The 15,324-nt window shown below is 40.8% G+C and overlaps 1 protein-coding gene across 2 annotated transcripts; it reads left to right on the forward strand.

Annotated features, from left to right (window-relative positions):
- Positions 1–807: 807 nt before the first annotated feature.
- Positions 808–14,210, forward strand: fstl3 (follistatin-like 3 (secreted glycoprotein)). Of its 2 annotated transcripts, none has more exons than XM_069694876.1 (6): positions 808–891; positions 9,356–10,941; positions 11,403–11,588; positions 13,396–13,611; positions 13,722–13,949; positions 14,059–14,210. In XM_069694876.1, exons 2-6 carry the CDS (start codon positions 10,872–10,874, stop codon positions 14,109–14,111), a joined length of 753 nt encoding a protein of 250 aa, XP_069550977.1. In that variant the 5' UTR covers positions 808–891; positions 9,356–10,871; the 3' UTR covers positions 14,112–14,210. The 2 variants fall into 2 exon arrangements, with proteins under 2 accessions (XP_069550977.1, XP_069550978.1); XM_069694877.1 differs by having other exon boundaries at positions 847–891; positions 10,903–10,941.
- The last annotated feature ends 1,114 nt before the right edge of the window (positions 14,211–15,324 follow it).

Consider the following 15,324-nt stretch of genomic DNA (forward strand, 5'->3'; position numbering starts at 1 on the left):
TGTGAACGAGTGTGTGTTGTGTTGTGCAGGCGATCTGTGACAACAAAAAAAAAGTGAGGGTCATGACTGGTGTCATCTCATTATGAAGTGTGCCCTTTCTCTTTCACACATTTCATTTAGTCCACTTGTGACACACACACACACACACACACACACACACACACACACACACACACACACACACACACACACACACACACACACACACACACACACACACACACACACACACACACACACACACACACACACACACACACAAAGTAATGAAGCTTCTGTGGTCTTAATTAGGGCCTGGAAGAAACAGCTGAAAATGAAAATACATGTGAATGTCTGAATACTGGTGGAAGAGTACTTTCATATTTCCCTGTATTACACATGAAAAGCTGACACCTCAAAATGACCTTTTAACGGAAAAATTTTGTGAAGGGTGCCTGCATATAAGCTGATAAAGAATCAGTTTTTCCCTCTGTGACAAAAACACTTCAATGTAAGAGAAAATTATATAAAATGCAAACTTTGTTAATGTGGTTCAAATGGCCTTCAAATAGAAAAAAAAAAAAAAAAAAAGGCAAGGTCTCACGCTAAAGGAACAGGGAGCGTTTAGAATAGATGGTTTCACGATAGTTGTATTCACTGTCACTATAATACTCCGTGTCCTCAGTAGGTCGCCCGCTCCTGTTAGGATTACATATCGTCCCGGAGACAAAAATGGCCCGCATGTCCTTCCTCTTGCCAGAAATATTGAATAGAGGAGCCCACAACATTTAACACGCAGCATCCTCTCCATGCGAGCAGTGAGCAATGTTTGGAGATGGAAGGATGAGGACCTTTTGTTTTGTAACAGCTCAGAGAGCATGAGTGATGTCAGCTAAGCCACAAGGGCATGAGGTAGGTAGCTGTGAGTGACTGTGTGTGTATGTGTGTGTGTGTGTGTGTGTGTGTGTGTGTGTGTGCGTGCGTGCGTGCGTGGAGAGGTTTTTTTTATAACCGAACTGCGTGAAGTAGTATGTGTGTATGCGTGGGCATAAGCGTGGAAGGTGTGAGTGTAGTGAAGAGTGTGTGATGCGTGGGAGGTGCATGCGTATGTGTTCATGTACTGCAGGTAGAGACAAACAGCACCAGGAAACAATAGTTTCCTGGTGCTGTTGTCGCATGTACAGTCCATGTTTGCTTGCCTTGTTATCATCGCCACTTTATTTCCTCTCTCAATCGTGGATCCCTATTATTTCCAGAAATGACTTTTTCTTCCTTTTTTCTGAGACTAAGAGCTCCCCTGCCCACTCCCATTTCCCTGCGTTAAATAGCTCATCTTACTACACCACCTCTGCAGTTATATAAAAAAAAAACATTAAAAGGGGCAATTATCTGTGACTTTCAGCTAGTTCAACCATGAACTGAAAATGTTTTCAGCGGAGTGAATTTCAGTCTTATGTCATACTGTGCCTGACTTCAAGGTTTAGTCGTCTTTCAGCTTTGAAAATCTTGCTAAATGATTTTCGACAGAAACTGGATTTCTCAACCTTTTCTGACCCATTTTATGTTCAGAAATGAGTGACGCCACTAATTAAGTAGAGATGGATTTGATAATGCATTTCAAGCATATTCATTTTAGATGACAAAAAGGCGCTGCAACAGAATGCAACCAGAAATATACTGTATATCCTATTTTTTCTAATCAATCATGGACATATTGGCGTGTTGCAATTAATAGAGATGTACAAACAAGTATTATATTTCTCTTTTTTTTTTTTTCTTGTTTTTTTTTTACTCCCAATAGCTTATTTTCATTGTTAGCATGTTGTCTCTTATTTCCAAGCATATTATGTTCCAAAGGGGAAAAAAAAAAAACAGCTGCGAGTGTTTGTGAAGATTCTGTATATCCTCTCTTTTCTAATTTAGACATTAGTCATCCTGGAAAAAAATGTCACATCTAAATTATTGTTGCTGCTGCACCTGAGCAATGATGATGTGAGCAGGTGTTATGTGTGCTTTTTCCAACCAACAGTCCCTTTTTATTTGTATTTATTTATTTAAATCTAACAAACACTAATTTTCACCTGATAGATATTGGATTTCTTAGTCTGATACTTAAAGAGATATTTAACATTTTAAATAAGTTGATAACAATTTATTGTATGGTATTCTTTTCAAAATACTTTCCATAAACATGCTAATTTTTAGCAGGTATAATGTTTACCATGATCAGCTTCTCAGCTCAGCTCAGTATGTTTGTATGAATTTGCTAATTAAAACCAATTAAAGTTTGATGGGAATATGAGTAGTTTTGCAGGTCATAAACCAAAGTCTTAATGGTGACAAAAAGTCAGCGGATCACCAAAGTATTTAAGGTTCATCTCTGGAAACCAAGACATCTTTTTTGTGGCAATCAGTGGGGCAGATGCTGAGATAGTGTTTGTGTGAAACCCTCGGCCTACTCCCAAAAAGCAACTGATATCCCACTTAAGCATGTGATACACCCGTCAATCCAGTAGAGGGCACCAGTCAGTGTCACCTGGTCATACGTTTGTATACTTTCAGGCCGAGACGAGGCAAAACTTGAAACTGACACTCGAGCCTCTAGTGGACTGACGAGTGTATTACACACTTTGGCATGATAGCAGACTGGGACAAGACAGATAATCACCACAGTTATTAAGATTGATACCCTGAGGAGGAATGAATGAACACAATCTCATGGCTTTCCATCTACGTGTTGAAATATTTCAATCTGGTCCAAAGTGGTGGACAAACAGACCGCAACCATTGACTGAGTAACAGCTTCACCATACGCTAAAAACATCAATCCTCTTTAGTTAACAAACTTAAAGATTTCTAAACTACAAAAACAGCATTTCAGTGGTGCACCATTTTGTTACTTATTGACTGTTACACTCACCAATAGCTGCAGTAAGTAATTATCACCTGAGTGGGTGCGAATAAAAGTTTGCAGCAACCCTGTTGTGTGCATATAAAGTGACTCCACATAAAAGTCCTGATTGGATTACTATCTGGGTCCATGTTTAGGCTCTTATACTACTAACAGTGTAGTTGAATCATAATTAAAATGCCATTTCTTCTGTAGCCCTGAAGGCTTGTATCTGTAACCCAGTGAACGTATTCCACTTGAAGAGGTGAGTAGCTTTGGCTGCCAGTCATTAATACTGCATAGACTCAAGCATGGTGCCTCTGCACATGAAGTTGCTGCTAACATTCATATTTACACTGAGTGGGGTAATTAATTCTAAAGACCCATCTGCCCTTTTGCTTGTTTAAATATTTATACAGCAGTCAGTCTTTCTTTCAGTTACTATTTATTGCCATCCACCATCGCCCATTCCTCCTGGCTCTGGAAGGAAAGAGGAAGGAAACAGCTCCCATATACTGCAGACAAATTGATTTAATTCTCTGGAATAATTCATTGTTGTTGACGACCAGCGAAATAGACAAAGTAAGGTCATCGGTCAGCTTGTCAAATGTAATTCTGCAACCAAAAACCAGCAGCAAATGTCAAGAGTTGTACAATAAAAAGTATTGTTTCCGGTGACAGTAACCAACAGTAATATCACTGTGCGCATACTTGACTCATGGATGTGTTTGTTTTCATGGCTGATTCATTTTCACTCTGAATGCAATTAATCAAAGTTTCAGAGCTGTCACATGGCGCTCAATACTGGAAGTGAGAATCAAAACGTTCCCTCCTCTATTTCTCTATTTTATTTTATCTGTTTCTGACAGCTTTCAGCGTAACAGTAGCAACACATACACTTCAGTCATTCGTTGCCATGGTAACTGCTGCCAGCATGAGCATCGGCTTTTGTGTAGTTAAGTCTTTAAAGGGCCAGCTTGCAGATGCAGGCAGGGAAATTGGAAAATGACACTTAGAGATTTTTTTTTTTGAAATCCAGTCTGACAACAAACATAAACATCTTTCATTGTATACGATCTGAAGCTTATAGTCACTCGCTGTTTGTTTAGACAGCTGATGATCTTTTAAAGTAAGGCTGGGCTATGTATTGATCTTATATTGATATGGTAATATGAGACTGGATATTTTCCTAGATTTTGGATAACATAATATGGTGATATGTCATAAGTGTTGCCTTTTTAAGGCTCCATTCATGTGAAATAATAATATTAGATGCAACTTCCAGGTCTGAAAAAAGAAGCCAATGCAGAAGTGCCTTAAAGTGCAATAGCACTGAGAGCCACTGGCTCCAATGGACTCCCATTAAACTTCGCTCAAGAACACAAAGTCAATCTTTTTTTTTTTCCACAATTCATTACAAATTCACTCCTGATCAGTGTTTTAGTGGTCGATCTGAAAATAATTCCATCATTAATTACATATTAGACCTCAAAAATAGGTACGTTTGGGGGCGTGCCTGATTTAATTGACATACTTTGTCAGGTTTTCATACAGGTAGGCGGGCGTTGTGTCATCAGGTTACCAGTCAGATCCACGCCGTGCTCCTGGCTTCAAAAAACTAAGATGACCAAGGTTTGCAAACCAATCTGATAGGTTGTAAGTAGTTGTAGTTATATTATTCGCCTTTACCAACTAAGTCATTATATCCACATTACTGAGAATTATTTATCAAAAATCTCATAATTTGTGAAAGCACCAGAAGTCATCTCTACAATATTATATTAAATTCAATATCAAGGTATTTGGTCAGAAATATTGTGAAATTTGACTTTGTCCTTATCGCTAATAATAAAACATGTTTATCCTTGTTTATTTCTTATTATGTCTTTGTCAATGTTTCATAAACTTGCAAAAGTACTTCATTTTATTTGACACTAAATAACACACGCTAGTTTCTAATTTGATATGTCTGAGCCTCATTTTGCAGGGTGTGATCCATTTGCAAATCCATTTACAAACACATAAGATAATGGTGAAAGGCTCAAAGCAAATATGCTTCACCTCAACACAATATAGGCTACCAAAAAAAGAGCAAAAAAAACCCACACAAAAACAAAACAAAAGCCTGTTCACACAGGCTCACACAAAGAAATCTACTGAAGGCGTTGTCGCTTTTCATCTAAAATGTCATCTGTACTTCATTTTTTGGAGCACTTTCATCTCCAGCCTCTATTAAGGTGAGTGGAATACCTGCTTCAGAGGCAAACAGGAGAATGGTTACTTACTTATGCTGTGTGATGTGTTGCACCGAGAACCTTTCTGCGGGATCATATTTGAGGATCCTGGAACAACAGAAAGGGGACACTGTTTTAGTGTAATCTGAGGACAGACTTTGTGACTTGTCCACCTCGTCACATTATATAATTTTGCACCAGCTGTCCAGCAAGCGACTACAGTAAAGCGTCCGCCTGCCTACAGTAAGTGAGTCATATCAAGTTGAATACCAATTAGCAGTACTGAGTGTGGCAGCTTCAAATGAGGTCTGACAAACACTGTTTGTACAAGTGAATTCTCAAGACAACATAAGGCAACTTGAAGTGCAAAGATAGCAGATGGCTGCGGGCACATCAGTTGCAATCACAAGACAGGCAGGGCATGCAGAGCAATATTGGCTCCTAAATGGTGGAATGAGTTCCCCAATGACATCAGGACAGCGGAAACTCTGTACATCTTCCGCCGCGAACTAAAAACACACCTCTTCCGACTTTACCTTGAACAGGTAGCACTTTAGTAGTGCTTAAAATGGCACTTACTTATAGCGCTTTGTAGTTTGGCTTTCTTGAAGAAAATTGTATTTTCTTGATTCTTGTTGTTCTGAATTTGTACCCTCTTGGTTGAAATGGACTTATTGTAAGTCGCTTTGGATAAAAGCGTCAGCTGAATGAAATGTAATGTAATATGGCTGTGGTATAGCCGCGGTCACAACACAGCTGGAATTTGCCATCTGTGACGCAAAGATTTACTTTAGAAGGAATTTATTCAATTGAAACTGTTAAACGATGCTTTGGACTCTTTGATTTGATTCATGAGAAGATATTTTAGACTCTCATATTTAGTGATGTGGTATAAAATAATTAAATTGATGCTTAAAGCTGTGCTATTTTGTCCTTGTTTAGACTTGACGTTGTATCAAACTGAAAGATATCAGACTTATAGTTCAGTTAATAAATATATAAGACTGGCCCCTTTCCAAAGCTGGATATTGTAGAAGAGTGATTGTCAAACCATTTCAAAAAGGGAACTCAATACCAATCAAGGCCAATATCAACTCCTAACATAAGCACTGATTTCTGCAGCACCAAGGTCAGTCATTTTGAACTCTCTGTCTGTGATCAGCAGTTTGGGATCATCCTGCTCTGTGCAAATCTCAAAACAGTCTAGCAACCTGCAGAAATGATCTTAAAAGGAAAATGCAGTGGCAATTATTGATATGCAGTGATAAGAGTTTTTAGACGCCAAGAGACTAGACACAGGAAACTCTGAAAAATTGACTGGCATTTCCTGCATCTCCCACACTCAATAGTTCTTCACCACATAACAGTGTGAAGGAAATGATCAGAGGACACATTGCAATGAGCCCACCGGATCCACTGACTGAGGCAAGTTCCAGTCACCAGCCGGAAAAAGACAACTGACATACTTTCGTTACACCACACAACAATAATTTAGGACAGATTGTATTGGTTGTCCAATATGTTGGATATATGGATGTTAATATACCAACTACGTTGTAGCATTAGTATCAATGTACAAATACCATTCAGCCCTGGTTTTTAGCTGAGACACTCTGACCGAAAAGTTTTTTTTTTAATTATTTGTTATTATCATACATCTATCTGTAATGTCTGAAGGCGTGAAAGCCTTTCGTTCAAGTTCAACGGCAACACTCGAGAGCTTTTACAAGTCCTCATGAATGCAGGAGCGTGTGGCGTCTTATGGGGAGATGAACATCGGGGGTTCTTGCAGCCCACTGGGCAAGAGCAGAGAGATCCGGAGCAGCACACAGCTAGAGCTGAACAACAGCCGCTCTGACGCTGAGGGAGACCCTTAGTCACGACTGCATCGGTGCCCTGCTCTGGTTGCAGAGAGAGAGAGAGAGAGAGAGGGCTCCAGAGAGCGGAAAAGGAGACATTAGGGGGAAGAGGCGGGAGGGGAGGGGGCCGGGGGAGAGGAGAGGGAGAGGTGAAGAGGGGGGAGAGTGCTGTTTATATGAGCAGCGCGTGCACCAACATTAACCTTCCCCATTAATGAACCGCTGGAGGGACTTCACATGGGCAACTCTAAACACAGGAAGGAAGCAGGGAAGGAGGAGAGGGCGAGGGGGAAGGGGGTGGGGGGCGGGAGCGGTGTGCGCTGAGGGACAGAGGAGGTGATTCTATCCGGCCATGTCACTTTTCCTGCCCTCATTGCCGGTTCAATCAGTAACACACATTAGGAGCAAATTGAGTGGATAGATGATGCAGCTGCTTTCAGCCAGTGCGGGGCAGACAGAGCAATTACCACTGCTGAGTCCTGTTTAGCTGTGTGACCTACACACCAACACTACGACAGAGCGGCGAGTGGATAGAAGAGGGGTTGGGTGTATTCATTTGTCAACTGATCTAATATCTGTGGTGGTCAGAAATAGCCTACAACAAGTGCTTGCTTTAATGCTCAGTAGGAAAAAAATATATATATAGACTTCATATTCTAAATCAGTCAAGATTAAAAGTTCTGTAAAATGGTAAATGTAACTCACATTCCGGCTACATAATAACGTCACTGAAACAAAACAACAACAACAAAAATGACAATAGAAGAAATAAATGGCCAAACAATAGAAAATGTGGTCAAAACTTGAAAATATCAGTCACCGTGATGTGAACCGGCTTCTTGACGTGACTCGGCAACACAGAAATAAGCAAGTGACTAATGCTCAAGCTGCCATGGTCATGTTGTAACCAGTTCAGCTCCTGATAACCGGTGATGCTGAAGTGTCAGGTGTCATTGCTCAGGGTAGGAACTGTGAACAGCGTCGCTTTACGTATCAAAGGACATTGACGGATGTCTCTCAGAGGACGAACTGAATTATGGACGGTTATGATGTCCGAAATTAAAGCCGAATGAAGTCCTTTTTATTAAGTGAAGATGTATGGGGACTTAATGAGGCTGCGAGACACACCGGCTGAGAAGACGATGGAGGATTGAGACAAATGTCACGGGCGCCCTCATCTGGTCATTCCTGTCAATTGCAGCTACGTTATCTTCCTGGGCGAAAATGCAGTACAGTATACTGAACAGTAACAGCCCCATTTCATATTACACCAGAGTACATGAACAGCATGAGCACGGCATGTTCGTTTTTTTTCCCTTATAGAATAACAACATAATGACTAACACTTGATTAAAAGATAACCCTGTGAAGCTAATAATGAGCCAGCTGTAACAACAGTCAGCTAACGTTATGTATTTAATTGGTAATTATTCACACTGAATGCAGCTATCCCTCCATAAACTTACCAAATTGCAGTTAAAAGATAAGTTTACGTTTTTCCCAATTTAAACTCACACTATTTGATCAGCCAGTTGCAGGTACTCACTGTTAACTAGCTTTGTTGGGCTTCAACTTTGCTATAACTACATCAGGTTAAAACCTCTGATGCTCACATTAAAAAAAAAAAAAAAAAAAGGTCTGAGCAAAAAGTTACACGATGTCGCCAAAGACAAGTCTGCAATAGTTAACAAACTACACATCGTTTCAATTGTAAACTGAAGCTTAGTTTTCCTCATTTATCTGAGTTTGGGGGCCTTTGTTCGTGCTTCCATGTTAGGTTTGTGGCCCTGCATTTAGCAAACAGTTTGCACATCTATCTGCTTGTAGTCTATGATACTTATCAGGCTCCTGTGTAACAACATGTACACAATACTCAATATAACGCTCCGTTAAAACCTAAACGAGTCTGAGCATCACCGCCCAGTCAAGCCCAGACTTGATGTATTTCTATCTCTATGTACCGACCTCCTCCACTAGATGGCGGTGGTGTTTCTGCCTTATAGAAATAGAGTACAGTACAACCCTGAGCCCCACACCTGCCCAGTCACAGATGCACTCACTCTACTTCACATTATACATAGTCCACAGTAGTTTTTTTTTTTTTTTTTCCAATTACATGCTTCCACGCAGATCCTTACCACTTGAAAAGGACCAGTATTCTTCAAAAATGGGACACAGTAAGCTTCACCTTAATAAAGATCATACATTAGGGAGTGCTCCAAAGTCCCCACCATGCTGTATTCATTGGTATGGCTCGGCAGTGATGATCCAAACCATATGAGGTGCTGAGTGGATCTGGACAGCCCCAGTGCAGAGGCAGGCCACCCACAGCCATCGCTCACTGCTCGCTCTCTTCCCCCCCCCAGCCCCCCTCAGCCCCCCCCCCCTCCTAGGTCAGGCAGCATTCCTAAGTTGCCCTGGGGATCTCCGCTGAAGAAGCCAACATCATTCACAAGGACTCAGATGCTACAGCACATGCTACCTTCACCCTCCCCAGCTCCCCCGCCCCAACGATCAAAAGGGAGCATTAGAAAAAAAAGCAGATGGGTAGACTCACATAACGTTGTCATTAGTGCATACCGCTCAGTGTCAGGGGGTGAATGAGTGCAGGAAAAATAGAGAGAAGCAGTGCAGATGTTCTGTAGTCACCTCTGGTGTGTCGTTTTCTGAAGACTGGGTGGTGCTGAACAAACATGCCTGTCCCTACAGTTGACAGATACTATATATGTATATAGCCACAGTATTTTTTATGTGTTTTTAGTCTCGCTCGCTGTGGCTGACTGTGTTTGTTCGCAGACTAACAATGAGGGGGCAGACATGAATGTTCTTGATAATCTCCAACATAGTTTTGTTAACTGGACTTGATACATTGCTCAAGGGCAGACCACCTTCACTCCCACTCCTTCCCTTCATCTCTGTTATTCTAACCGCAGTTGTAGAGCGAAGTATCGTCACTCATTGATAAAACCAGATAGTCAACAAAATGAAATACTACAATGTTCTAGAGGCAAATTTACTCAAGTGGTCTTGATCTATATAACTTAGGCACTTGGTAATAATTTGATTTAGCATTTATATGGTCAGGAACCCTCTTAAAATAACCCTAAAAGTTAACCACTTGGTGCTTTTCCTTCCGCTGCATTTACACTACAAAGAAGCATAATTTAGGTTCACTGTTGGACCACGATTCTTCAAAAGATTATTATTTGAACACAATGGTGTGATAAAGAAATTATTTCCATAGGACACTTTCCACCTCAACACCACATACAACACCTTTTAGACAGAAGAAGTACAGTGTTCACGCAGTATATGATTTGTGGGAGAACAAATAGCTCAGAATTATGTCACATTAAAGAGAGAAGATGAGACAATACAGGAAAAAACATCTAGGACCCCACCAGCCCAAAAAAGGTCACATTCAGAAGTTATTATGCAACCAGGTATTGTCTACTACTACAAGTATTGTCGGAGAAAAAAACTTATGGTCGAATAATGAAAGGGCTTTTCAAAACCTAGCCTAAATCTTTTCCAGGACTTAATTAGCCTTTAATTGGTCTAATATGGTGTGAAACTGTTTTGTGAGGTCATATAAGTGCCCAGCGTCTGGCGCTGGAGGGCATGGATCATTTCCCGACTCTGGAAATTGAGTCAGAGTCAAACTGTGTCCTGCCCTGGCTTATTACTGGCTGAGAGGATCGCCCATCCCAGCAGCATAATTCCATCTGGGCTAAATATTTATACAGAGGGGGAACGACATCACTTATCCACAACACATTCATTCACATAAGGGAGAGTTACTTCCAGAGTTAAGTTAGAGTGATCCACTTTGTTTGGCAGAAGAACATCACTTCTTCTTGAAGATATTTGCTGAGACTTTTGGGAAAAGGTTTAACTTAAGAATACACAATGATCCTGTTGGTTTCTTTTTTGGGGGCAGTTCTCACTTTCTATCAGATTGGGAGGAATCCTGCCAGTGGTGAGTGGACTTTGTTTTTATGTATTTTAAGCTTTTGTATCCTGTTACAGTTATCATAATGTTGGAGTACTTTTTTTCTTGATTTCATATTTATGTGACTACTTTTACTATACATGAGCGTTTTGACAGAAAAGCGTATCCTTCCGTTTTGAGCAAATGTGTAAATAACAAGTTTTCTACTTTTTGTATACTGTAAATTCGACATATGTACAATTAATATATGGTTAATAGCCCAAAACAGACAGGTGCCTTATATTAGTATTTTATAAAATAGGAAAAACAAACAATACAACAGTTTTATAATTAGCCGTTTTTGGTCAGCCATACACTCAGAGTCCAATTGACAATCATTCAAAATGACAATTTAAAAAAAAAAATATATATATATATATATATTCCCTATTAGGTTCTTTGTGTTTGAAATTTACTTATATCATGTGTATTTATGGTACTATTTCCAGCTGGGATGTGCTGGCTGCAGCAGAGTCAAGACCAAAGGTGCGACATGGTGCTGATGAGAGGGGTGACCAGAGAGGAGTGTTGTGCCAGCGGCCGCCTGGACACAGCGTGGTCCAACACCAGTCTGCCCATGAACGAGGTCAGCCTGCTGGGCTTCCTGGGCATTGTTTCCTGCAAACCTTGTAAAGGTAAACAAACAAACAAACAAACAAACAAACAAACCGTTAAACAAGTGGTGGGTTGAATCTTCCAAGTATGAAGTAACGAGTTGCACATATTGCTTTGATTAATCACTGCAGGGCACCATATTAATCACTGCGAAAGGTAAATGATATACTAAACTGCTTTAAACTGATATTTCAATTGTTAAGAGACATATTTGTAATAGAGATTATAAAAATATTTGGATCCAAGCTGCTATTGTCATGTAGTCATTTTGAGGTAAGTACTGAATTTTAAGAACTGCTTAGATATAATTTGGGGACTTATAACAGCAGGGTCGTAATTGATAAATTGGCTATTCTGTTACACAAAGTAACCCTTGTGTCTCCTGGAGAGTTTGTGAAAGTTACTTTTAACCAAGTCATTTGTGAATCATGATATTTACACAATGAGTTCCCGATGCAGCTTTCTAACAAAATGCAGACGTGGATGAAGGAGAGGCATTCCACATATCTGCAGCTGTCCGGAGAAGATTCCTCCCCCGGAATCTGTGCAAGGTTCATTCAGGTTCACTAGCTGATAAATTCTGTTTTCATAAGCAGCACTTGCACTGTGTAATCAATGTAAGTTTACCACGTTGAGAAGTCCCAGTAAAAAAAAAAAAAAAAAAAAACCTAGCTACTGGCAGATTTCGGAAAACACACCCAAACTCAGCCCCGGGGTTTGTCTGGCTTTGTCACATGGCTTATCATGAAGAAACTGGGATGTGGGTTATATTTAGATAAACCTCAAATAAGCAGTTTCGAAGAGAGCATGTAAAAAGGTAAAAAAAATGTCTCATGGCAAATGAATAAGGTAGGTAGAATCAAAACCTCTTCGCGTTCCTTTCCTTCTGTCATTATGTGTTGACTTTCTCCAAGGTTAGTTAAAAAGCAGCCACGAGCAAAATAAGACAAATACATTCCTGCAGTCTGGAATGAATGCCTGCCACATGCCCAGATGTCTGGGAATCATAATGTGCAACACTATCTTGATCATTTGGAATTCTGTGGAGGAAAAACATCAGTATCACGAATATCATGTTAATAAGAACTTGTTAGGTCAGACAAAGAAGCCAACGTCATCGGGAGACTGTTTTCAGATGTCACCTTATTCGGATAAGCAGAAGAGATACAGAGAAAATGAATACACAGCAAGCGTGAGAATAAGAGATGGAAATCAAGCGAAACACAGACCCTGAGAGTCAAAGAACAAAAAACAGCTTTGGAATAAAACAGGATATTGAAGTGCTGTTAGAGACAGGAAATACGTTCTTGATTGTTTACAGAATCCTCAGGACTCAGAGCTGATCAGGCATCATCTCCACAGACTCCTAAAGGTCCTGGGAAAAGACCTGTGTGCATTGTCTAATGTTGACTCTGCACTGTGTAGAATTACAGTTCCTCCTGTGCTTTGACATTATGGGGTGTCAGAAGAGCCCGGGGCTTCCTCATATCTCAGCCTGTAAACTCCTCTGACAGCTATTTGAACTCCTTCTACCTCCGAGCCCCTCCGTCCCTCTGCAGGAGCTCAGCCCAGTCTGTGTGCAGCCATACACGTAGATCTGTTATGAAAACACGCCAGCCTCACATTCCACCAGGCGAGACACCTCTGTGTGTAACAGTCAATAAAGAGATGTGATTATTGTAAATATTGTGCAAAGTGAGAATTGTGTTACGGTCTGGGAAAACCCCAGATTTCAGACTTATTTTGTATGAAATCACCTGATGTCTGCAGACTTGTTAATACAGTAACATTATACTGACACTGAAGCCGCTCACTGTGCTTTTGTAGAGACATGTGAGGGAGTCAAATGCAGCGCCGGGAAGGTTTGCAAGATGAAGACAGGAAGGCCCCAGTGTGAGTGCTCTCCAGACTGCGCTCACATTTCCCGGAAGCATGCTGTGTGCGGCAGCGATGGCAAGTCATACAAGGATGAGTGTGCTCTGCTGATGGCCCGCTGTATGGGACACCCAGACCTGGAGGTCATGTACCAGGGAGAGTGCAAAAGTAAGCAAGATTTATGGAGTTTAGATGCTTCCTGCAAGCTAAGCTGTTCTCCACAAAAGCAAAATGAATCACCTTCTGCTGTGCTAATGCTTTCTTTATGCCTTTGACAGAGTCATGCTCCAACGTGGTGTGTCCAGGAACTCACACCTGCGTGACCGACCAGACCAACAGTGCTCACTGTGTCATGTGCCGCACCACGCCTTGCCCAATACCCATGCTGTCTGAGCAGCCAATCTGTGGCAATGACAACATCACTTACCTGAGCGCCTGCCACCTCCGCCGGGCCACCTGCTTTCTCGGCCGCTCCATAGGAGTCCGCCACTACGGCCACTGCAACAGTAAGACCCCATAAAACCTATCAGCATCTCTTCTCACCTCTCTTTACTTCTCTTTCATAATGTTAGTTACAATCAAGCCAATTTTGACACTTTGACTCTTTCTGTGCAGCTCCTCCTCGGAAATCTCACAGTTTCGAAGGCAGTGAGGAAAACGCGGTCTAGACGGACGATTCCTGGCACAGCCCTCTTGCAGGATATGAGTTGACCAACAAACATTTCACACCACTATCCTCCCACAATGACCTCTTTTTTTTTTTTTTTTTTTTTACAATCCCCCCTTTGTATACAAAATGATGATCCATTTGATATGAACCAGCTCTTTTGGAAGTGTAACTGCCTCAAAATTTGTGTTGACCGTGCATTAGTTTGGGAAGTAGAGGCAGATGAATGCATTCGTCTTGAGGTAGAGATATGGGAGATGTGTGCATATTGTAAATATATTACCAGTACTATTTATTGGAGAAGGTATCAAACTGTATTTATGTTTTTATCCTAGTAACAAATTCATATATCCTTGGGAAAGCTGATGAAAAATACAATGTATTTATTGTTTTTGTTTATTGTATAATGGTGGTTGCTGGCGTTGGCATTTTGCAACTTTTTACAGTTTTACTGTCTCCATCCCCACAAGCAAGCTGTTTTCCCTCAAGCTGATGGAAAGCAATGCTAATTTGTTTGGAGAGTTGATACCACTTCATAGTCTGCCAATGTGGTTTCAATTCACCACAAACAAGAACAGGACCATTACAGTTGTACTGTATGTACTCAAGCTTTTAGTCAGGGTGGTGAGGAAGGGGTTCAGTCTAAACAAACCTGTATAGTCTCTCTCTCTCTCTCTCTGTCTGCCCTTCCACACATGTTTACTCTGGATTGTGATCCAAACTCTTGGCCACCCGCTGATGACTAAAATTAACAGTTTGGTTGTGTTTGTAGCAGTCTCAGAAAACCATTGGTACAACCCCAAGCCCTCTACAATACCTCCTCTGTTGAACGCTTGGCTTTGTTTTGTAAATGCATTTTTGTAGGTCATGTTAGTTTGTTCTGATGCTGTTTTGCTGCTTTGATTTGATTGGAGTTTTTGTTCTGAAGAACTTACTGGACAGACAAATGTAATTAGCACCACCTGACGTAAAGGAAAATTAAATTTGTCTGGGAATGAACCGCAATTTGAGCCAATTGAACATACCTGATTATACTGCCATCAGAACTGAGTCAATCTGCTGTTGACACTGGTGAAACCAGCACGTATCCACACAAATGACCAATTCCAAATGGTCAAGCGATCCAGTTAATCCAATTAAATCTTCGAAACCCAAAGCAGATGTCTGGATACTATAATATAGTCCTTGTTGTGTATTATTTAGCAATCTTCTGT

The sequence above is a fragment of the Brachyistius frenatus genome, unplaced genomic scaffold (assembly GCF_029030835.1).
Source record: "Brachyistius frenatus isolate BFR_SWC_R1_liver_20210118 unplaced genomic scaffold, ASM2903083v1 Contig_18, whole genome shotgun sequence".
Classification (NCBI taxonomy): Eukaryota; Metazoa; Chordata; class Actinopteri; family Embiotocidae; genus Brachyistius; species Brachyistius frenatus.

Excerpts from the sequence above, each read along its gene's own strand:
- fstl3 (XM_069694876.1), top strand. The coding sequence starts at position 10,872 with ATGATCCTGTTGGTTTCTTTTTTGGGGGCAGTTCTCACTTTCTATCAG. Across the intron at positions 11,589-13,395 it reads TTCCTGCAAACCTTGTAAAG|AGACATGTGAGGGAGTCAAA; the intron begins GTAAACAAACAA and ends GTGCTTTTGTAG. Across the intron at positions 13,950-14,058 it reads CCACTACGGCCACTGCAACA|CTCCTCCTCGGAAATCTCAC; the intron begins GTAAGACCCCAT and ends CTTTCTGTGCAG.